This window comes from Manduca sexta, chromosome 27, assembly GCF_014839805.1.
Source record: "Manduca sexta isolate Smith_Timp_Sample1 chromosome 27, JHU_Msex_v1.0, whole genome shotgun sequence".
Classification (NCBI taxonomy): Eukaryota; Metazoa; Arthropoda; class Insecta; order Lepidoptera; family Sphingidae; genus Manduca; species Manduca sexta.
The window spans coordinates 924568-950753 of record NC_051141.1 but is presented as its reverse complement, the minus strand read 5'-3'; the positions used below and the strand labels follow the sequence as shown (position 1 = coordinate 950753).

Genomic DNA, 26186 nt, shown 5'->3' with positions numbered 1-26186 from the left:
CGTCTGACTAGTTTGCTCGTCCGGCGCGAACGACTTCACAGTTCCATCGCTCAGCTGCTGGTGGTCGCATGTGCCCACTGAAACCGATTGTGAGTAACTCACCTGGGGTACTGTGCGCTCAATTCTATTACCTCAACTCCTGTATTGTTGTAGAAACATGTCTAAGAGCGGGCTAGAGACGCGGGCGGCAGGCAGCAAGGCGACGGAGACCACGCCACTGGTTGCAAAGACTGTGAGTATTATTCGGTAATTGATACTTTTGTGGTTAAAGTACTGTGCTGTGATTCGGTCTGGTCGGATTAGATTTCATTACATATTTGGATTTCAAATTTAAGTTGACTTGTGTTCAAATTATTATTTTCTATGCCGTTGCGTCGTTACTGCGGGAGGAAGTTTCAACACTTAGATATGAGCGAATTAGGCGAGAGATATTAGTTACCGCGTTCGATTCCGCGGAAGAGTGACGTTGGAGTAATTGAGGAATTTAGGTTTTTAAATGATATTAAATAACATTGTTTGATAATTGTTGAATTTTAAAATTGTCTAAAATTAATTAAATTTGTATGTTTTTTAATCGACAGAAAATAAGACGAAACTATTAAAATCTTTCTGAATTCCTCCAGTGACCTGTTGTCGTTTTTTTGTTTTTATATTTCGTCTGGGGCCCGCGTCTTTTATGGCCGCCACTGCTAATTACCTACTTTTGCCTGTAAAATGTTGAACTTTAGAGGTCAATTAAAATATATATTGCGATAAGTTAATGCGAAATAAATACTTTACACTTTTTATTTGTCATTACTTAACATTGTCTCTATTTAAGGACATTCGTAATCTTACATCTAAATGCTAATTAGATATTAAAACAGTTCTATGGACCTCGTAATATAAACAAATTCGCAAAGTCTTTCATTAACCAGCTTTATTTATATAAAATATTCTAAGACAAAATTATTTGAAACCATTTGGAACAATCTGTTAATTAATAAATTTATGAAAGCAGAGTGAAATATTCGTCAAAATAAAAATAGGTCACTCGCTTAATAATGCAATATGCATACCTAATAACGGATATAGAATACATAGGTATATATACTCGTGTGTTTATATTGGGTACTTCCGAAAACAATAAGAATAGTAAATGCTAAAATTACGAAATTGTTAATGCACTTTAATAATGTCATTATTCATAAGCTGGTGGCATCAGTTTAAGTAAAACCCTTAAATTTTCGAAAACACGTAAATACTTCATAATTTTGAAATAAGCAACAGTAACTGTCTCTTACATTCTGTCAATAAAAAAAAATAAAATTACCGTTAATTACATAGTATAATATGGCAACAAAATATCTATTCCTTTCTTGCAAAACGGAGATTCGTTCATATAAATGAGACAAATTGACGTTTTACGTCACTAATAGATCAAACCGTCTCGCTCCATTAATGTTTTAAAATATTTACAACGTCCTTAGTCACGTTTACGTATTATTTTTATATCTTTCAAACAATATATAATCTTTTTAGAAGTTTATACCCCAAGGGGTTAATATAAAAGGCGAAAATTTATTTCAAGTTAGAAATGTGTATATTCGTGTAGGTTCATGAGGTGTAGCCGTTTTGAGATAGCAATGTGCCAAATAAAAAACTTCAGATTGTATTATTTAATGAACTCACGTATAATAATCATATATTAAAAAAATCTATTTTTAGGTATAATTTAATTATACTATAAAAAACTGGGAAAAACGAAAATAAAAAAAAGTTTTATTTCGAAGTCAAACATTAAACGTAGTTTAAAAAAAATCAACATCTAATTCATAAACTAATCGTTTAAAAACATTTAATTTTTCCTTTATTTTACGATAGTTTTAAATAACACAGCATTAGCATATCGTTGTAAATCGTTTTACCCAGTCCACCTTTTTAACATTTATACTTGCTCTATGAATAAATATCAATGATAATGCGATGAGATGAGCATTTGGTTATCTGTTGCAATCAATTACGTTATAGTGTTATATCCAATTAGGTAGGTCGCCCGTATCTGAGAGCCTCTCCGGATTCTAATGCTCTATTTAACCCTACTAAAAACAGCATGCAAGCGCTATTTATTCTGGTTTGAAGATATTGTTGAGCAATATAAATCATAATAATAATCAGTATTGTTCTAACAGAATTATTATTTAATGTTTATAGTGTAGAGCTACTGTTTATGGGTAGGCAGTTAGTTACCATCAACAATTGCATGAAATAATGTAAATTTGTTTAAGGAATCCTCTGTAATCAGGCCAAACTGTCCCCAATTACCAAAAATCTTGTAACAAGAGCCGAAGTCATTACGCCACTAAAATCAGGACTGCAGTAGATTAATAGGTGCCATTGCAACCCCTAAAGCGGCTCGCATAAAGATTCATATTGAATAATGGACGTCATTGCATCGTGTTTGTTGATTCCGGCTAACAGGTTGGTTCAAGTTGTAATTTACGATTTTAGAGAATTGTGGAGCCGATTCAACGGTTATAAAAGAAGATCAATCACACCTCACCCCGACAAAATTCATCGATAAAATATTCCGGGATGACAGTGATGTATAAAATGTTTTCTGTGTAAAAGGCTGGGCGGACTGCGCCTAACGGCCTAAATATTAACTGGATCGTGTCACGGGTGCATCAGGTCGTTACTCTTTAAAGGGGACAAAGGGCCGCGTCCGGTTTATTCCAGGAGGCTGGAAACTGGGACGTAAATCAATAACTATAATTGGTTTGCGCTAAAATTGGATGGCCTAGATATTAAAGCCTGCAGGCGGGAAACTACGTTCCGTAAACATGCGAGAGTGCTTCCACTAGGTTTGCAATATTGTGTTAATTCACGTTGCTTTCAGGTATTACCGGAACTTTTATATAAATAAAGTTACCGAATGCAAAACGCTGTTATGCAGTCATGGCGTTGGCGTCGGGCAGATTTGTATTTAGGTACCAACCCATGGGCCTCGCCAGCCTTCAACTCACCACCATCAGCCATATGAAGTCTGCTACTGAATAAAGGCATTACCTAAATATTTCAAGGTGGTTATGTCAATAGTAGCCTGCACCCCAGCATATTCTTGGGTTTTTACAAAGATGTTTGATGACTTTTATTTTTTTTATTGATGGTTGGTAGTGGATAGCTCCCTCCACTGCACTCTCTGGCGCCGCTCATGTGTCTAATCCTTCGGCCTGTAGGGACAAACTTGTGTTGCAGTTTGCAATTAAAAGTTCTGGCTCGTGACCGTTTATCATCAGGGTATCTGAGTGTCTCCGCTGACTGTTAACCTCAATAGAAATTTATCTCTAACCATTCAAGAACCGAAACACCGGAATATTCACAACATTGTGCAATTTATAAATGACACTCAAATTATTTGCCTCGTTAGACCATTACGGCATATCTCATTAACAGGTAACTGCATTGTAATCATATTATTATAAGTAGTTCGTCGCGTAACGTGTGTTGCCTCGAGATACAAGAGTTTTAGACGTCATACTGAATTAACAATAGACTGCACTCCTATGTCCTTCTAACCCGATTAGTAATGGACTAGTAGGTACCTACGTGTTGTCAAATAGTTATAATCTATATAGTTAAACTTCTAACATGATAATAAAAACTCCAAAGAAAGTTAAAATCAGGAATCAACAAAAAATTATTTATTAGTCGTTGGATATGTAGTTGGATATTGCGTCATAATTTATTCTTTGTTATGTTTAACATACATATTATTTAAATGATTTTATGATCCTAATGTCACATAGTATACAATCGTTTTACGAAATTGAACTTTATATCTATGAAATTTAAATACTAACTTATGTGCTAAAACGCATTCTGTTTGACCAAGTCTTTATCAAACTCGTCGATGAAGGCCCCTCAACAAGTTAAACGTAGCAAGACTGCGAGCACTCTAATTACATTCAAAATAACATACGAGAAACCATTAAAGTTTTTTACGAGCTTTGGTATATTAAGTTTTATGTCTATGTGTGTAAAACTCAATGTCAAATAACTTCTTCAAGGTAAAGGGCCCAGGTAACTGTTGCGTAGTCAAAATTATAGATAGAGCCGTCACTTGCGGCATTTGTTTTTTTTTGGACACGACGAAGGCCAATGTGACCACAGGCATAGTAAGACAATAGTGTCTAGTAAAGGCAGCAAACGAGAGGCCTAGCTCTCGATTATAGTCATAATTATACTAAACTGATTGATTGATTTTTATAATCTGCTCACCTATTAATACAAAATTGAAATGGGCAAACTCTCTCTACAAAATATTTCATAAAGGAGGGCTATGCATCATTCGTCTAATATAGTACATTCTCTGGATGCATGCACCAGGTGGCCCATATCTGCGAGATTCTCGCCACAATGCCTCATTTTATAATAGGAGTCGGTTCATGGCCGCATCAGGTCAGCGTTCTCCAGCGATCATTTTCCAATTAACCATCCGGTGCTCTTAAATCTATCAACGACCAGAATCATTTGAATATAATCTTATTCTTCAATCTAATAACGTCCATTTCAGGATGCAGGTTATTTGTAAAGATCGACTAGGAGACTGCGCCGATTAGTTTCAATGGCTTCCTGTGACCTAAATGTGTCTATCTTCGACTAGGGAGATCGCAAAACGTTTATTGTTCGCGTGTAAATTGCGACGTAATAGCTGCTCATGTAAATTTACAAAAGGGGATAATACTACAGTGGTAAACCTTTAGGTAATTTTGACTCTGGCGTATGAAGTTCGCGACGTCTGATGTTTTCGAATAACAAAGCACTGCATGACAGTACACACCACTAGTCACGCCGTGAGGGGAACTAATGTCTCATGGCATCAGCTGAGAAACGTGGGTGTAGTTACGAAGTCACTTACAGTAATTTAAAAACTTAATTGCTGGTTAGTGGCTGTATAACGAAACTTGCACGGTGCCTAGTGTCTGAAATGTAAATGTCGTGCCATCTACAGACGGATATTTCGACAACTTGTTAATTTTGAGTATTTTTTGCATATATGTAATTATATTCTCTAAATTAAATTGTATTTTCAAGTCATTTTTTTTTTGTTGTGTGCTGGGTAATTTGTTTCCTTCCGCTTCATAGGCACGTAACAACTTTAAATTTATTTATCCGTTAGCAAAAGGCCTGTCCTTTGGTGATCATGTGTTGTTGCAAATATTCCGAAGACAACCTTGTACTTTAAACATTCTTATTTGGTAAAAACAGAATGATTATCTATCTCCAGCTTATCTATCAGGCAGACAGACACCGCTATTAACATGTTAATATAAAAACTAAGTAAAAACGCAACTCAATGCTACCTAGTCGAGGATATCGTGTTTCTTGTTATTGGAACTATTCTTTACTTTATAAATTTATAAACTTTAATTCATTGGTAATTTGTAGGCTGTAACAATCAATGGTTTTTAACGCAGTTCGAGGGTTGGATTCCAAGCAATATAGCTTGCTTCAGTGACGAAGAAAAATATATGAGACCAACATTAACTCAAACATGGGAGATACCAATAAGTTCCGAGGGTTGGTAATGACTAACCTAACTTAACCTATATCAGGCCACAATGATGAACGACAACTTAAATAGTTTGATAACGAAGTTATGATTCTTCTCATATCGTAAATGTTTATGATGATGGTGGAGGAAGTGAAAGAAGTTTACCAGAATCGTGTGAAGTGCGAATCCACAGTGTTTGCCTATCCCTGTGGGGAGAAGCGTGAAAACATGTATGTTGTGAGCAGCGGTAAACACTTACCAAGACGGTTTATAAACAGGCCGGCATAATTATGCTCAATGGCGACGTATATACATACATGAACATCTGTCATCAGTCAACACTGTATTTGACACCCACTCTACCCATCCTCATGTACTACAGTGGGGTCACTATCCCTTGTACGTATAAACAATACGGTTCACTTACTGGTTTATTCTGTTTATTAAAAAAGTGCTTAAGTGCTTTTTAGCATACGGGCTCACTGGAGCTGAGTGCTCCACTGTATCACAACCAGCGAGTGAGTACAGTATCGTTTGACGCGGTCAGTCCATATTGGCAATTCATTACATGCTCAACCGCAGGCGCTTTTACATGAAGTACCATACTATATTAAATTATTGATTCGGTCGTGAGTGCTGAATATTGAAGCGCTGTATGAAAATGTACTCATTGTACATTAATTGATAGATAAATTCGTATTCCATACTACCAACGTTGGTCTATAGTATAAAATACCCAACATAACAATATTTTGAATAGTTATTGTACATAAATATAATTAGGTAATGTAGATGATTAATTTAATAGATATGAAAGTGTGTACAATATATTATAATACTTCAAATATCCTAAAAACACTTCGCGTTATGCGTTATCCCCTATAAGAAAATCAGCTCTGTGTTAAATAAGAGTGATTAACAAAAATAATTATTAGTGTATGAAAGTATGTAATTATCTAAAACTTGTTTTTGATGTGCACCATCATATTGTATCAATTTTATAAAAAATAATAGACTTATTATGTTTTGTTATTATTGAAATACGCTATAATTTATGTCACATATATTTTAGTGTTACTTGTATGACTTGCTAACACAAACATTATACCTTGATGCGTAACATCAACCGAATCGAAATTCGTCCACAGAATAATATGTTGGGCCGTATCGTATTACTGGCCGTCATAGCATTTGTAGGAGTTCGGGTACATGATACATCGCGTGTATACATTTCTATTTTTAATTTACGTTACAACCATATTATATTTATTTATTTACATATAAGTCCTCAAATAAATAACTAAAACATACAAATATTAGTTTTGTTCGGCGATATTATTATTTAACATTTAAGATTATAATCATTGCAAGTATTATAAGATTATAATTATAAATGCATATATAATAATACTAACTTTTGCCCGCGACTCCGCCCGCGTGTTAAAGTTTTTAAAAGATAAATATTTTCCCGGGATAATAAAAGTAGCCTATAGCACTCATGGCCGACAAAAACTTTAAAATCGGTTAAAGACTTCATTAGGTTAGCGCGTTTAAAAACAAACGCACTCCAGCTTACTTGAGCAGTACCAAGGATTTTTTTATTTATCAAAGCTGTTTCATATAATTTGTATCGACTGCCTCGGTGGCGTAGTTGCACTGCATGCGAGGTATGGCAGCGCTATGAGGTCCTGGGTTCGAAGCCCGGATCGGGCAAAGTGATATTTGGGTTGTTCTGCTCAGTATCAGCCCGGAGTCTGAAATTTGTGCCCGATATGGCGATAGGCTCGCCCCCTATCCCATCATGGACATGGACGACGGAACACACTTGGCGAAAAGTGGTGCCCTGGTTGCGCCTCTGCATACCCTTTCGGGGATAAATACGTGATGTTATGTGTGTATTCATATTGAGTGCGTTTTGTATATTTTTGAATTGCGTAAATTTTAAAAGAAATTGTATTCTTATCTATTTTGTTTTCGTATCTTTGCTTTGTAGGTTTATCTATTCATTAACGGAGGTGTTTTCAATCCAATAAGATTTCTAAACTGATAAAGAAAAAACACGAGAATAAATTAATTATATAATCGAGGGTAATAATGTGGACAGGATTCGATAATATTTTTATTGAACACGTTTAACGCTCATACGATTCTAATTTAATTCACTTTATGGTAACGAATTCTCCGTCCACAGTCAAAAGTATTATCAAATAATATAATGATTATTTGATGGCAGATGTTATTACTGGCCACTATGAGATAGCGCTTTGTAAGTTGTAACCAGAAAGTTCTCAGTTAAGGTCTACTGTTTATGGTCATTTTTGTAGACCTTACAACGAAGCGAGTCATATATTATACATATTTTGCTATTCAGTTTAAAACCAAATTACAGATTTATTTGCAACATATTTAAAAGTGTGTTGCGCCAGCTTAGTGTTGTAGCGAAATGAAGAACTAATATTGAACATTTTTTTAAACACAAATTGCCTAAAACAGAAACTTCTTCGTTTTAACACTACCTCTTTTTGAGTTCCGCTACTACCGGTTAATAATTTTCTTGACCTTTAAGAATACTCATGTTATTCTTAATTCTCTCAGGAATTGGAAGGTGGCGATGGCAATGACAAGGGAGGAGGCCTGTCCACCACTCAGACGGCGTTCCTTATCGCCGGCGAGATGGCGGGCAGTGGAGTACTAGGCTGCCGCGCGCGCTCGTCAAGACAGGCAAGTTTTGTTCTTACGCTAGGCTACACTTAGTCAGATACTGGTTTCAAAAATCTCCTTCAAAAGGCAGCTTTTATTTTAATAAAATTTTGAAATAAACTATAACTTACGAAAGTAAGTTTAGTAAGTAAGTGGGCTTGTTGATAGATAACAAACTCTGGACCATTGCTGAATCGTTTTTGACAATAAGCCCACAAATAAAAAACAACAAAGTTTTCGAAAATCATAAACCTAATGCGTTTTCATTAAAAATTGTTTCCATTATAATATCTATATTTCGAATTCTTAAAGTTTAATACAGGTTTTAATATTAAGCAAACGTCTGTCGAAATATAGAGCTCATAAAAGGAAGTCACCGTCATAAATAACAGAAGACGAAACTAAGATGTCTTGGAGGTCATCACAGTTGCATCTTCAGAGCTGTCTCAGACTGCTCCCAACCGATTTTGCAACGCCTCCTTTTTAAACACGGCCACGGGATTTATCACGCAGGACTGGCTATTTTTTAGACCAGCCACAACCGAGTCTTATTCGAGACTCTATTTTTTAATAATTAAGTTTTATTTTTGTGTACTTTCGTCAATCGCCTCCTCGTCGAATCTTCATCATTGACCTAGTGTACATACTATAGTATCACAAGATACTGCGAACTATATGAAGGTCCCATGTTCTATACAGCAGCCTTGCGAACGTGCGGTGCATTTTGTTTCTATGCAAAGCGAATATTTTTGTTGATTTCGACCGCCAAGCAGCAAAGTCAGCACTATTATGTTTGAGTTTATGGGATCTCGCAACCAATGTAATTATTGAACTTTATGAGACTTGTCACCTTGATGACTGACGTGAGAAATGCGGTACAGTGTCGTGCAGTGTTTCGGAACACTGGTTTGTTGTTTGTAACTTTTTAACATTTACTGTGATGCAAAAGACTTCTTCTACTTATCTTTCAGTTATATAGTTTTATCTGCTTATATAGTGTTAAAATATTAAAAATGTTTTACAGGATTTTTTCACCCATACAAGTACATATAACACAAACTGTACGATAAATTTGCGTTTAACCACTAAGAATCAGTTATAATTTTATCATTAAAAATAAATAAATGTGGCTGAAATATATTCGATACCAAGAAAACCTACATGTGTTGTCGCGCAATTTGTTCACAGTGTACGCTCTCCTTTAGCGTGTGTTTTTCAACGGCGTGTTTGTGTGGGCACTGGCTGTTACCAAATATACGAGTTAACATGCCGTGGGCCGCCGAATATCTCCGATTACAACTTGCGGTTAGACCCATGATAAACGACATTTTAATTGTAATTCTTTTAAATTTATTATGCAATCTATGTAGAGCTGCTAGTGTAAGTGGAAAGAGAAATGCTACAACCATAGTGTGAACGCGTTTAAAACACACATTTGTGAAATTCTAGCTGCCGTATATAAAGAGCCTTTTAAAGTAAATTGGTTCAGAATAACGAAATATGTAGGTATATTATTGATGTGAAAAACTTATATACATTTTATTTACTTGATAATCAAAACAAGAACCCCACGTTGTCGAGGATGCAGGCTACACACACGGTTGGATCATTCACCATCTGCCAGCCCACATCTATTGGCCTTCCAAAATATAAGACTGTTATTAATTTTTTTTTCTGCTGGCATTTGCTCCTGGGAAGTTTTTGTCTGCATAAATTAATAGAATAAATTATACACCAATGATATACAAAATATTATACTTAATAATATGTACAAAATGGTTACAGAAATATGTTGCAGAAAAACTGGTACTTAATTATAGATCTTAAGTTTTAGACACATATTCCTAGATCGTAAACATTGTGTGGATTTTCAATTTGCCAACCTCAGTGCTCCCGGGATGTTTGCCGGATATTGCGACAGTCGCTTCCGGCATTGAATTATCGGATAAACTCGGCAAAGTGCGGATGCTGCACTTTGCCGAGCTCTTCTGTACGCCTTTTTGAGAAATCAGAGTAAAAATATTTGTTTGAAGAAAACATAAAACCATTTTCGATGTTTATTCAAATGTTAAGTATATTATATTCTTTTAAAATTGGTAGAGCCAGCTGTAGCTCAGCGATGTTGAACCAATTACTCGCGTGACGGACGGTGGGAGAAGGAAAGGCTGAACCTTAAAAAAACGCCATCAGAAAAGGGGATCGCGAAAAGCTTCGGTTGGGCCTAAGATGCCATGGGCACATAAATATGATTATAATTATTTCGTAAATAATGGTATGTACGTAAACCAATAAAGGTCCGCCATCCTTGCTATAGGCTTTTACCCATAACATGAATGTGTCGACAAGCGTATCCAAAGATAACATTTTCCCGAGGAACTAGCATTAAGTGACAGGTTCATGTTACGTTTCGTATAATGGGCGGTTAGCCACTGGACACTATCTAGGGCCCACACACTCCTCATGCCTCCTGCAACTTATTCAAGATTATTTTAAGATAGTTTAGGTATATATCATGTCAATCATTTATTTCTTAATAAAAAGTAAACTTTTGCTTCGTTTGCAAACATTTGTAAACATTTCTTAAAGGCTAGACGGTCTAAGCTTAGAGGGCATCGACGTTATTTATTTTAAAGTTTTATTGACCAAAGCAATCACTAAGTAATATTGACTTTAATAAACATGATACCTAATGGAGCCTCTTATTTTTATTGTATTCTCATTATACAAATTGCAATTATTTCTAAAATACTAAAATTATAACTCGAGTGATCACGTTTTCATTACTATTCATGTTACTAATAAGCAACATTAAGGTGCAATATGTTACAATCACCGCGACCATATGCAGTCAACGCAAGAATCCCTGCTTTTATGTCCTGGCATATATGTTGAGTGCTGTCCCCCAATGACTATTGTACGTGGCTTTAATAAAACAAAAATAATTAATAATAATGGTTATTTGCTACTAAAGTTTGAGTATTTTTTAAAAGTAGACTCGTATCTCTAACGATAACCGCCACTCCGCTCAAGAATAATAGAGTAATACAGCTCTCAATATAAAAATGTCCTCGGAAATATGTTAAAACGAATTCGAATAAAAAAATATTTTACACAGGAAGTAAAAAACATTTCCATATAATAATATCGTATATCTACAAGTAGCTTACATCACACATATCAATTCGCCCAAAACTAGTTTTATTACATTTCCCACGCAACTCTAAACGATATTACTCAAATGTTTTCAATAGAATATTCAAAGCTATCAATAACACGTTTTATTCACGTTTTTTCCCAGAAAAATATTGAAAAACTAATGAGATTATATTTAGCTCGTGTAATCACAGATTCATGGCAGGTCGCACACTGAAATACGACGCTAAGTCGCAGCAGACGCGAGTGAGCGCAACTGCCTTAAAAAAATGAAGTCCCCCTGGTCACTGCGTGCTGTTTAATTCTAATGATTGTAATCGGTCGAGAGACTACCGCGTGGGCACATGTCAGTCTCACGACAAATAACAATACGAGCACACGTCGTTTTTTTGCCACATTCAGCTCGAGCGACTAGCACAATTCAGATTAATATTATCAAAACTCTGGGTGTAGTTGCTATTGTCATGGGTAGACGCTAGCTAATCAAGTATCTATACAGAAAACACGTAAAACCGTTGGTCCTGCGCCTGATCTCTCTCCGGTTATGAGGGCGAAGAAACAGAGAGAGCACCTGTGTGTTGCGTACATACTTGTGCACTATAATATTTTTGATCTCATTTAAGATTAGCCGCTGTAGTCGAAATTCGGCTACAAGAGATTGGTTTATTCATTCACCCATGAGGTGCTGGAACTAGACCTCATTCAAAGAATTATAATATTAATATTTTCTTGTTTCCCGCGCTGCGCTTTCGATGTTTCATCAGCAAGCGACCGGCCTTAGATACTAAAAAACCGCCAACATATCAGTATCCTGGATTTTTTATCAATAAATGTTAATATAAAACACATTAAGTGTCCGCGTAACATTTGATCACTTACAAAATATATTTTATGGGCGAATAGAATAAATATATAATTAGATAACATCGGACAGATAAGTTTTACGAAAAAACAACTCGCCGGATTTTCTGCTACAAAAGTGTTATGAATTATACTTAAAAATGAGCTAGATTTATTTAATTATACGAAATTTAAATAAAACCACACGTTTAAACGTTTACTGAATGTTACAAGATTAAAGGCTTGTTTCGTTAGTTTCAAATAAATTTCAACAACAGCTTATGTAGATAGTACTCACATTTTACTACCATTTATTTGGAAGTATACATTAGAGTGTATCCTTTGTATAGGATCGGCTACATTATGCATTTACTCATTATTTGTAAGACAAGCAGTCCGCTTGATTACAATACAAACCATAATATTTTTGGGCCCTATAAACAATACATATACAAAAATATATAAAATATAGACAAATGTAGTTGAAAAAGGAATATGAAAATAATATATCAACCGTCACAAAATAAAAAAAATGCAACAGTAACGAGTCAAGATTATATGTATATTTATTGACCTAGGTCAGCGTAGAATTAATTACCTAATTTAATTGAGCTCACGACCATAGTCACTTTTGTTAGTGACGATACGCGTCTATGTCGGAACCACTTATGATAATAAAATATATCGTTAGTTCATCTACTTGATGTGTCCAGATCGATCTGCCCACTGTTTGTAGTAACAGTAACCGTGACTTTTTCATAAATAACCTGCAGGGATCTAATCACAAAACAAACCTTATTTTAAGTGCTTGCTACGTCTGCGTTCTTCGCACTTAAGGTTATTTGGAATGTAGTATTTTTTTAAATGATCCTTTAAACGTTAATGAAGGGCGCAAGTTAGGAACAAGTACAAATTATTCGGGTAAATACTAAGCTGGTTTTAAATTCTAGGAATTTTGACTTTATAATCTAAAAAGAAATGATATTTCCTCAATGCAAAACTAATTTTATGTGTCCGAGATAAAAACATCGCAAGGGTCTACAAATGAGATTGTACCACGGCTTCTTTTAAAAATTTAATATTACTAATAATAACAACTATGTTGTAATATTCTTGAAATTATTGTAATTTGTTTTCAAAATCATAACAATCATCATTTGACCTCTGTCCGATGTAAATCGATAGAGATCAGCTTATAACTTATAGAAGTGAGGTCGTTACGAGATTTAAATACATCACTAGATGGCGTTTTATATCGGTATCTTACTTTGCATACTACTCAATCCTAATTTATAGTCAGAAAGAAATATTTACTCTCATTTACTTATATCTTTTTTGTACATCATAAGTTGTAAAAAAAAAACAACAAATATGTATAGGTACATTTGATGGAAATAGTTTAAACCTCGGTGGTACAAATAGCTGTGTTATCGCTCGAGGCGATCTCTACCACACAACCATCGAATGGAGATGATAAAAATAGTTGAAAGGGCAATTTAGAGCGTACGTTAAAATAATAATACTTATAATTAGCACTAAGAGCTACAACCACATCTAGACAGTTACCTTTAAATGAAGTTTTATAGTCGAATAACAATACTACACATAAAAAACAGATTCGTACTGGCTATTTCCAACTTTGAGTTAACAGTTACAATGCTCACACGATTCACTGTCCGAAACTATTCGCGCTTACACGTGCTTATTGGTCAAGGTGACATTTTTAACGGACGCTTCAAATTTCAATACAAAAAAAAAAACGAAAATATAACGCGAAATTCTACCTGTTCAAAACGGCGAATAATCCATGATTGAGTAATTGCTTATTTCAGACAAGACCGTCGCCGGCCGATGGCCTAGGAGGGGAAAGTTGATATGGAGACAGGGCTGTAGCTAGGGGAGGGCATTATGGGGCAATGCCCTACCTTAAAATACTAATGTCCCACCTTAATCAACTAAATTATATACTCGCTCAATCAAAATATATGGAGCAGCGGGTTTTTTATTTCACGATTTGGAAGTTGGTCCCATAGTACATGTTTGTATTGATGGGTGGAATAATGCCCTTTCGAGATTTAAGGGATATTTTTTTAAAATATGTATATATATTACTCTAACATTTACGTAAGTTTTAATCTGACTCATCCACGTTCACAAGTCATGAAAGCCAAAAATCGATTGACCAGATTAAATCTAGTAACATTTTTACTTCCGCCCTAGCTATGACCACAGCTGCCCTACCTTAAATTCAAGTCTAGCTACGGCCCTGTATGGAGAATAAGAAAAGTATGAATTGTTGGTAAAGTCCAGAGCGCATGTTCCTCCTCCACTCCCGCTCTCCGCTTTAACAATAACATAGAGCAGAGCGTAATTGAGCGTACGGAATATTAGTAATGGAATTGGTGAATTCATTCAAGTTTCGACGTATGGGAATGATCGGTCAAGCAAGTCAAGTCAAAGACTTGACTTGCTTGACCGATCATTGTAAAGACATTGGTTGGTTTACATTAGAGATCTTTTTTAGAATCTCTGGGGGGGGGGGGAGTGGTAGCTGCCCGTCCCTGCCCCCTTGTAGACGCCCTTGATTTCAGATTTAAAGAATATCTCAATATATACTGTCCTATAAAATTTTGACGTACAAATTATATTCCGTAATGTATTAACTTATATATTAATCTAATGGAATTTTCGGTACGAGTAGAGTAGTTCTCCAAACGATTACATATTAAGTGACCGTAGCCTCGAGACTGGTTTGACCACTTTTTACGAAATAATTTCCGTGGAACGAAGGTGTCTACCTACATACTTATATTATGTAGTAGGTTAAACGTATAACTTTGTTTCTTTTATCTCAATAGATCGAGATATTGTCTTGTTTTAAGTGAATTACGATTAGAATAATTTATACACGCTGAGTAAATAATAATACAATAGAATCAAAGTTAGAAATCGTAATTATTGAAATATTCTATAGTGCCTACTTTTAAGTGAGTACTAAAATAATCTATATCTTCTTCTTCTATATACTTATAATAAATCTGTAGAGAGGTCAATTCTGTACATGAAATATATTTCCAAAATAACTATCAGGGGGTGATTAGGGATCGATACTGATGCCAAAAATGCAATTAGTAAAATTTTTGTCTGTCTGTCTGTCTGTCTGTATAACCGTTATAGAAACAAAAACTACTCGACGGATTTTAACGAAATTTGGTACAATTATTTGTCATACTCCTGTGCTGGTTATAGTATACTTTTCATCACGCTACAATTAATAGGAGCAGAGCAGTGAAGGGAAATGTTGGGAAAACAGGAGAAGTTACTCCATTTTTTGAGCTTCCGTCGCGTGTGCAACCTTAATGGTTAAAGCTACATAGAAATCATGAATGACGGAAATGTTCTCCTTAAAATTATGTAAAAAATATCCCACGACAGCATATGTCTATCTTTTATGGTTGACTCACAATGACACGTGTAACTCCCGATAGCTTAGCAGTTCGAAGCTTTCTCATTATATTTGTTTACTAATCTTAGGAACTATCGGTCCAAACTGAAAAATTCTTTTTGCGTTGGATAGCCCTTTATTTGTGGATTGCTATAGGCTATATATCATCACGCTATACCCAATAGGAGCGGAGCAGCAATGGCTAATCTCTGGAACTACCGGTCCAAACTGAAAAATTCTTTTTGCGTTGGATAGCCCTTTGTTCGTGGAGTGCTCTAAGTTATATATCATCACGCTATGACTAATAGGAGCGGAGCAGTAATGGCTAATCTTAGGAACTACCAGTTTGAACTGAAAAATTCGTTTTGTGTTGGATAGCCCTTTATTTGTGGGGTGCTATAGGCTGTATATCATCACGCTATGACCAATAGGAGCGGAGCAGTAATGAAACATGTTATAAATACGGGGACAATTTATTAGTTTTGAGAGCTTCCGTTGCGTGCGCTGCGTAAACGGTTAAAGTTATGCAACAATGATGTATGTCGGGATTATTCCTCTTAAAAAGTTCTAAAAAAATATATTATAAAACAAAAGTCCCCCGCTGCATCCGTTTGCCTGAACGTCTTAAACTCAAAAACTACCCAACGTATTAAGATAAAATTTGGTATGGAGACAGTTTGAAACCCTGGGAAGAACATAGGCTCCCGGGAAACTACTACTTTTATAATGGAAAACTTTAGCCTGAAAAACTTTATAACGCGGGCGGAGCCGCGAGCAAAAGCTAGTTATCAATAAAAACATTTGCAACCAATAATTAAGAAAGTTTTTATATAGAATAGGCTTACTATTTTTTTATAATAATTAAAGCTTGGCAAACAAAGATTCTCTAATCACCTATTGAGACGTAACATTTTACCATCTAATTTGATTTTATTAAGAAGGCAATACCCGTATAATGAATACGCGTAGATAAAAGAAAACAATAGTATTTTACAATAAACATTTTTACCCTTACAGGCTATCGTTTTCTCCAACTCTCTATTTTACAATACTATTTACTAATCACCTTCTAAATTACCTTTGTTAATATAAAGATTACAACACCTGAACTAAAGAATCATTATCATCATCAGCCACATAAAGTCCTCTGCTGAACATAAGCCTCCCCTAAAGATTTCCGACGACCGGTTGAAAGCGAAAGAACTAGGGAATATTATTACTATGTATTATTAGATGTAAGATTTCATTATTCGTTGCTTTCTTTAGGCAGATCTACTTTATCCAGACATTTTCAACCAATCACATTACATCTAGTGGACTATATTAAATAAAACTATTGCATAAAGGTATCATTACTGGTGCGTTTTGTTTGGCGGATGTAGTTGTTTGAAACCCAACAAATGCTCTCCGCCCTAGTTCCTAATGATCAGACACCAAAAGAAAGTTATGCTGGTTTTCCAGCTGTTTATAAATGTTAGTAGTTTATATTCATCATCAATAATCCCCATTTGTAAACATCTTCGGTAGTAAACCTGCCGGCATTCGCTAAATATGGTTTACAATCTGTTTATATAAAAACGTCATGAATATTTGTGAAAAACATGTAGTCGTATAGGTCAACCGGTCAATATATTAGCCTCTAATGTATTTTAATAGTCCACTCTGTATAAAATTTGAAATTTATATTAAAAAACTTATATTTATTGTTATACAAAATGTATTTTAATCAGATAATGATAAGAAAACCTTATTTGCGTAGTGGCAAGATTGTTGAATCAAAAATACTGACGCCCGTTGACTGAATTTGAATTAATGTCCGATTTTTTCTTTTAATATAATATGAAGTTATATAAAAATATACATGACTACAGGAAAATGTAAAAAAACGAAACATCTCAGTAATAATGACACTGCAGGTTCTATTGTGAAGTAATTTATCAACATCCAGCAAGTGGTGCGAAAAACGAAAAAAGCACCATGTAATACCTCGCCGTGTAGAAAAAAAAGTAATATTAAAAAATCTTCAAAATCGGTTCAGTAGTTCCGCAATTTACCTTCAACATATATATAAACTCCCAAACATTACCGCTTTATGAATAAATTTAGTTAAAGTCAGTATGTTAAAAAGAATTAAAAATTAACTCTCGATAATAATTTTTGCGTAATTTCCAGGATGGGTTGGCGTTCCCATCATCATAGTGATGTGCATGGTGGCTGCCTTCAGCGGCAAGCGGCTCGGCGACTGCTGGACTATTATCGAAGACCGGGACCCCAACATGAGAAGCAGGAAGAGGAACCCTTACGCCATCATCGCTGAGCAGACTCTCGGCAAGACCTGGAGGTGTTTACAGTCTCACTACACATATAACTCCAAAATGATTTAAATTGTTATAGAGTTCACGAAGGTTATGTTAAGGTCGTAAGGCTAGAGCCCTCTCGTATGAGAGCTTAAATTTACCTCTCTGACCCCAAGTAGCACCATTTAAATTTTTTTGTGGTCCTGTTGAAAATCATTATGTATAGTACTCAATATCATGCTCTTGAAACGCTACGAGCAAAACGAGCAGGCATTTTGTATGCTTCCATAATAATCCGATTATACTATACGTTTCTAACCTAAGTTTTTTTCATCGGACCTCTTGCCTAACATGACCCTCCTGAGGGGAAATAAAGTAAACGCTATCTAACATAATCCCATTTTCCCCAGCGTGATCGTATCCATGGCCATCATTGTGACACTATTCGGCGCGTCTGTGGTGTACCTGCTCCTAGCTGCGCAGATTATCGAGCAAGTGTTCCTGGCGATCGTCCCTTCGCTCACCATTTGTACCTGGTACCTCATTGTGGTCGGCGCTATGACTCCGCTCATGTTCTTCGGAACACCTAGGGACATGACGTAAGTTAATTGTATTGCATAGATGCAATTATTAGAATTATTAGAATAAAGACACAATATCTATCTTTGATCTTTCTAAATAGAAGAGACAAAACACCAAAGATGCTTCGTATTTTTTCAGATTAGGCTTAAAAATCTTTGGAAATTACGAATAAATCGACCATAATAATATTATAACCATGGACATGTACATTGTCCGAGTAATCGTGTGTGCTTTGCAGTTGGAATGAGGAAGTCGGAGACATTAAGACCGGAATCAAATCAAAAAAACACTTATTATTATTATATATAATATATGTAAATCAGTTTTGATAGTAAACCAACAAAACAATTAATTAAGTATAATAACTTAGTATTTAATGATGGCCCAATTTCATTATTCTTAAATATTAAAGTGTGTGAAAATAAAACAATACAAATTCATTAATTATATTGTAATATCATTTAAAATGGAAAATTCAAGCTGTCGTCAATCTAAAATGCAGGTGTTGGAATTCGGAGAAACATCCATGTCAGTATAGCACCATCGGTTTGAGGCCGGGAGAAGTAACTGTCAATACCTTTCCCCAGTTTCACCGGCATCATCGCTTTCGGTTCGACGGTGATCGCGTGCGTGCTGTATTTCATTGAGATGATGAACGAGATCCATCCGTTCGTGTTCCGCTGGGGTATCCATGGCTTCCAGGATTTCTTCCTCGCATTCGGCACCATCATGTTTGCGTTCGGCGGTGCCTCCACGTTCCCAACCATCCAAAACGACATGACTGATAAGACCAAGTTCAGCAAGAGCCTGCACTACAGCTTCATCGGTATGTGTAAAATGTCCCGGACTCTTAAAGTTTGTTAAAATTATTTTTGAGCCGCCCTCTTGATGGTAAGGAACATAAAAAGATCCGTTATTTTGGGGATAATGTTCAAACTATACTTAACAATCCTTCTCAGATATGATTCTTAACAGCAGACATATTTAATAGGTATTTATGTATGGTAGTGCCTACCCAGACGGACTTACACCCGAATAATAATAAAACAACCCTTTTTTATATATATGAACGTTGAACTCCACCGTAGAGTGGCAAAGCTTATTGATATTTCGAAGATAATAACCATAATATTTTACAAATGTTTTATCAATTATAATTTGAATAACACTTCTATGCAGCGGAAAGAAAATCTGGCAACGTCTAGAAATGAATAGATGTAGGAATATTTTTATGTAACTGATTAAAAATATATATCGTCTTTCATGCAACCGAAGAAATTTGGGACATGATCGTCGAAGAGAACGCTGGTAAGCAAAACTAGGGTAAACGGGTCAATGTACTTAAACAAGATGTATATTATAAACAATGTTCAAAAGAAACCGCAGGCTTTTCTGTCAAGAGCAGTCGGATTTGCAAAGCTCCCTTGAGGTGCTTCGGCACATTTACATTCTGTTGATGCTGTATCACAATATTCTAAATATAATCTAATCCTTGCCGTTCCGACTAGGACATAAAATATCAAGTGGAAAATTGCATGGTGACTATGTTGTACATTTCGGCCGTATGCAATTTGAAAATAATATGGTTAATATGTTTTGCGGTAACACAGGAATCTTGGCCAGATTATTAAGAATACGAGCCAATTGCAGAAGGCCGGAATAAAAATAGCAGTAAAATTACTATCCACAATAATATTTTATATTTAAATTGGTTCGTTAAGATCCAGGAGCTCATAATGCTTTCACTATCAAATATTATATTTAAATTTGATTTGGGCCAAACCCTTTTTCAATAAACTCAACATTTTGGACAAATAGTTTACATCTTTGCCATTTCGAGGCCACCGCACAGATATTCCATGAACTTATGATACTATCTTTATATGAATTATCAACATCCAATATCCATGGACTTTTAGTGCTTGAACATTCTTTGATCAAAGGATTTGCGGAGTTAGGAGCTGCCCTTGACTAAAGATATACAATTTTTGAACAGTGAAAGGATTATGGGTTTATGACTGTTGGCAATCTATAATACATGAAATGTTTTTGGAGGGATTTATTTTATTTTTAATGTAACACGCCGCATATTTAATTATTTTTACGGACTGTACTTCTTACACTTGAACTATTCCTTTTTTCACAGTTCATTATCTACTGAAGCATTTTTTCATTGCTAACTTAAATTTGGAATGAGTATTACATCAAAATGATGACTAAGCTCTATTTATCTATTACAAATTAGATTTGCAGTCTGCACTCTCCTTTATGATATGTTGTAGAGTAAGACAAATTCGTTAATTTTTGCGTTGTTTGCATACAAATCCTATCCTGCATGCCAGATTTTAGCTGTGCCTTAGAAGTTGGATGATAATTATTAGCATACGAGCGTATCAGAGAAGAAAACGAGCGATTGGCGCGGGCACTACCGGGTCTCCAGTTATACTTATTGCCCCTGATATTATGATTTTCTAATTTTAGCCTGTGGGAGGAGGCATAATTAACAGTTATTGATAACTCGGTGACAGCATGAGTTCCGATGTCGTATGATCTCATTCGTAAATATACATAATGCACGGATTCTTCTCATGACATCGCACACTCCTGCTATCTACTATACTATGCACGGCCGTTCGAGGCCAAAGCTAACTGTTCAACCTGTTCTAGCGATCCTACTGCTGTACTTGCCTATTGCCATTGGTGGATACGCGGTGTACGGCGAATCGGTGGCGTCCAACGTCGCAGCATCGCTGATGGCGACCCCCCTTACTCTTGTTGCCAACGTGCTGATGGCTATTCACCTGGTATTCGCCTTTATCATCCTCATCAACCCTGTCTGCCAAGAGATGGAAGAGCTATACAGCGTCCCACAGGGTAAGGACATTGCGAGGACAAAATATTTAGTGTATAAAAACCCAACTAACATTGCATTTATTTCGATGAGTCTCCTTTGTAGTGACAATGCATTTTAATATTAAACATATATAAAATACCCATTACAGACTCGATCGGCTGGCGCATGGCGGTTCGCCTGTCCATCATGGCGGGTATCCTGTTCATCGGCGAGAGCGTGCCGCGGTTCTACACTATCCTGGCGCTGGTTGGTGGCAGCAGCGTCGCCTTACTCACCTACATTCTGCCCTCCTACTGCTATCTGAGCCTCATCTCCCAGGCGCCCAGGCCAGGCCAGGCTGCTGTGTAAGTAGAGGATAACGTCTTACTGGAATAGTGAACGTTATCTAACTTTTACTTTTTGTATTACTCTATAAACGTCGCGTGACCGCATATTTACTCGCTGTCATATATGAACACTGTTCATTCCAGTGAGACTCCCGGCTGGATGAAGATGGTGTGCTACGAGGTGATCGCGCTGGGAGTACTGGGCGGCATCGCATCCACCTACAGTGCCATCAGTGCCATCTTCAGCACCGCGCAGGCCACTCCTTGCTACCTGTGATAAGCGCTCAGCCCCAGGGGTCTTTAACTACACACTGGATACAACACTCGCGATATCTTCAACGGCATCTGATACTTCAGCGTTTAGACTATACCCAACTTTAAAATGTCATCTTACACTTATTCAAATCTTTACCAATAGGATTTTTATCTCTAGTATTCTAACAAATATGTTCTTTGGTGAAAGTACTTCTATATGAATGCTGTTTGCATTCAAAGGAACTGTGTTACGATGTCAACTGGCAAATATTAGATATTTATAATATTAATGAGCGATTATTTATGGAAAGGTTGGTGCGACTAAGGTGGATCAATTGCTAACCGACAACATTAACTATTCGTTACTGAATGAGTATATTTACATTAAAGAATGTTCGTGTGTGCACGGAGTATTAAAATGCGAATAACTCCATAAAAACTCTCACAGTATCCGATGTCGTACTACCAACTTTAATCGTCTGCGTCTGACGTTAATCTAAGGAAAAATAACAATAAATTAATATTTATCACTGCCATAACAAATTGTTAGTGCAAGTCCACCACACGTAGTTATAGGACCCCGTCCAGTAGCGTTCAGAGCGTTGGTGCTCGTTTCATATATAAGTGTTTAAAATTGAGATTAGATATAATACGACAGACATGAGGCGCAACACGACACTCGTGTCTAGTGACGACACAGCGCGAAGTAATGCAGACTTCGCGCTCATGTCTAAGTATCTGCAGTTTTAGTATATTTAGGTTTAGTTTGCGCGTTCGATGGTAATACCAAACAGTTAAAATGCGATATCATGGTCGCGAGTTCTTATGATCAATACGCCATGAATCGTGCGAACAATTCCCGATTGCCACTTTGATTGCGGATACCCTTTGCTAGGTATACATTACGTATTGAGCATCGTATTGCGCGTCATTGTCACCTATCTTATTAAAGTAGCATATATTATTATCGATAAGATTTCTGTAATTTTGCATAAATTTAATGTTCTATTTGCTTCATAAGTAGCACATTTTTAATTAGGTACGCTTTAATATTTTGTAGCATAAGTCTCACCATTTATCGCCATAGTTTTCAGCATCTATATTAATGTATAAACCCCTATGTCTATTGACTTGGCGCCTCGATCTATGCTACTATCGTACGTCCAATAATACATAGGCTATCATATTGAGCACTAATTATGATAAACAATAAATATGTCATAAGGACCAAACATATATAGCATATGAGGTTTTGTAACAAATAAAAAGCCATGTGCTTTCGGTAAATGCTATAGCTTATCCTAAAATGCGTTTTATAGGTTAGTTACAAATATGGTGTCTGATGAATTGCTGTATATTCGAGAGTGCGCACGCAGCTGGACTTGGAATAGTAAGAGGCAACGTTACAACTTGTTCGAAAAGAACGCGTTTAAGCAATTTCTATTTTGTTTGTCGTCGCTGTAGTGGTATAACATGCAAACACTGAATCAAATGCTAGTAAACGTGAAGTTCTGATACGATAAGATCTGTTTGAAAATATGCACTAATTACGACACTACTTAGCGCATTAGAATGTCAATATGGAACATTGTAATAACATTTTGCTTAGACAAACCATATTTATAGCTATGTCCAGAGAGTCTACTTCGAAAAACGAAATCCGTAGTTTCGGATGACGGATCGTACATTTTGTTACTACGAAGTGTTTCGGATTCGATGACGGATTCGACGACGGATCCGTAATCGGATTTTGACACTTATGACATTTTTACTTTCGTCGACCGCACTATGAAAACCCATTTGACATAAAATACATCGTTTCTTCGTTCGGATCTTAACGTCAATTTTACGAAAGCTCTAAGCCTTTCGTTTGATTTTCGTTTGGTACTCCAGAGGTTTGAAAATTGCACAATAACTCCTGTGTGAAGAATTGTTGCAATAGGAAAGTGCTGGGCGAAGTTGAAAGCGTCTCTAACTGCGTAAAACCTTCGTAACATGGAATTTGTAAGAGCTTATAGGACTTTGCCACCCCTTTTGAAACCATCTGCGAGGATATAGTTGTGTATAGTACACTAATTCCTCCAAAGAACATATACGGGGAATTGATACTACCACTAAGGTAAGCTACAGAAGAAATATTACTTTCTACCTTTCTCAAAAACCTAGCTGGTATTAGTATTGTAGTATTCTTAACGTCTTAATGATCTTGTTTTTGTTTTTTGATGCATTGTACTAAAATGTAAATAATATTTTTCTAATTTCATATTTTGACTGCGCTACATTTTTATTCCAGGAGTTGTTAGGGAGCTGTGGAACTAAGTGTAGATGGGTCCATGGCCCAGCAAACAGTCTCTGAGTGCCTCAGGCAAGTGTCTGAGTCAGCCTCATATATTGACTAAATTTATAAAATCTCCACAAAACCGACAAGAAAGGACTCTTATTAAAGAACAGTGAGTTAATAAATATTAATCATTCTTAGAAAGTACCTAAGTATCATCCACATAGCATTAGCCTTTAATTTAAAATAAATTTAAACACTTTATTTACTTAGGTTAAACAAGCCATTAATAATTTCTCATTTTTCATAAATATGTAATTCCAGGCAAATGTATGTGGGTGCATTGACTGCACCCATATAACCATTAGAAAACTTATGAATTTTATGCCATCCTTTGTACAAAGTGCCTATGACTTTGAATTTATTAGACTTTAAACATAATATGTTTTCTTGTTTCAGAATCAAATAATTAAACAACTACTAACTCGCTAGAGCTGCCATAACCAACACTGCATCACGCATGGAAGATTAACTACCAAATATATGTTATCGGAAAATAAAACATTATTACAATCATTTTTATATTTGTTTTTTATTTTTTTTATTCATTTCTTTTAACTCTCTCCAGTACTTCTTTTTTTTTCAGTTCAGTCAATGCGAAGGACCCGATTAGAGGTCCGCCTGTGTCGCTGGGTGCACTCGTCGTCGTACTCTCCTTGAAACTGTTAGGCGGAATCATAAGAAAAATGTTAATTATTTATTGTAAACATCCTAACACAGGGTACATAAATATATGGGTTCTTATTCCTACTGGGATGAAAAATAATAAAATTCATAGAAAGATTGAATAAATTTTACCATAAAAACCATTGTGTATATCGATGGGCAAAACTAATGATTTCTTTAATAGATCAAACCAAAAATTTACTTGTTATTACACAATAACTGCCTTTACAATGAAAAAGATAATTTGTTTAAAGCGAGTAAATAACATTTTAATAATAAACTTACCAATACAATCAATAATTTTACTTGTAAATTACAATTCCAATTTGTTGTGATTTTCGCCAATCAACTTGTCAATGTCCATCAATTGTCAAAAATTCTAATATTCCACAGATTAAAACATAATGCAATAAGACCGTAGATTGCATAATCAGTAAAAATATTTATTATTTTGTCATTAATAAACATTTAGAGTTATGAAATAATAGATAGATTGCAGAAAACCTAATTAGACATCCAATTTATATGTTTTTTTTACAAGAATGCCATGATAGGTAAAAATTACGGTTTTGAAGATACACATCTCTAATCCGACACAATATTTTCATTCGAACGATTGTTTATGGTTCCGAAAGTAACGATGACGGATCCGAAGTAATTTGGTAGTAGGGTTAAATCCGAAGTTCGTCGTTTCTTCGTTTCGGAACGACGTTTCGATGTTCGTTTTTCGAAGTAGGGCCTCAGACATCATCCGCGTAGACATATAGGTGCCTAGCATACACGTGCGGACTATACCTAATTGTTCAAATGTGTTATTGTAAATCAAGTAGTACGATCATTGTTTATTATATACGCTTTTCGTGTTTATTAATATCATTGTTTATTCTATAGTTAATAAAGTATGGTTAATTAATGATGTTTTATTTATATTACCCACAAAAAAATATAAAATATGTAATCATTTGTTAACATTGCATAGATCTAAATTGTCATAATGTCGTTTGACTTTTGTACTGCGCCGACTCATAAATAGCTGGCATCCGGAATATTGAATTGGCTTTAGTAAAAAATCACAATGTGTAAGCTATTGTAATTCCAATCTAGGGTTAAAGGTCAAACAACAAAAAAATTACGCTGTACTACTCGCGATGTCAACAGGAATTATGAATTCTCAATACGCGCGCAACGATGGAC

General features: G+C 35.6%; 1 protein-coding gene and 2 long non-coding RNA genes across 4 annotated transcripts; 2 read left to right on the top strand and 1 right to left on the bottom strand.

Moving 5' to 3' along the window:
* LOC115455309 (amino acid transporter AVT1B) lies at positions 1-22272 on the top strand. Its single transcript, XM_030183973.2, is given in 10 exon segments — positions 1-89; positions 154-232; positions 8132-8228; positions 8231-8257; positions 17847-18015; positions 18382-18570; positions 19141-19379; positions 21221-21427; positions 21556-21751; positions 21878-22272. Coding segments are annotated over 9 exon segments (1332 nt in total). The 5' UTR covers positions 1-89; positions 154-157; the 3' UTR covers positions 22011-22272.
* Positions 22273-23655: 1383 nt separating this feature from the next.
* On the top strand, positions 23656-24848 carry LOC115444568. Of its 2 annotated transcripts, XR_005113233.1 has the most exons (3): positions 23659-24107; positions 24282-24438; positions 24726-24848. It is a non-coding gene; the product is annotated as an uncharacterized LOC115444568 (long non-coding RNA). The 2 variants fall into 2 exon arrangements; XR_003938741.2 differs by having other exon boundaries at positions 23656-24438.
* LOC119190859 lies at positions 24480-25332 on the bottom strand. Its single transcript, XR_005113234.1, has 2 exons — positions 25278-25332; positions 24480-24988 (listed from the first exon to the last, which is right to left on the bottom strand). It is a non-coding gene; the product is annotated as an uncharacterized LOC119190859 (long non-coding RNA).
* Positions 25333-26186: the final 854 nt, after the last annotated feature.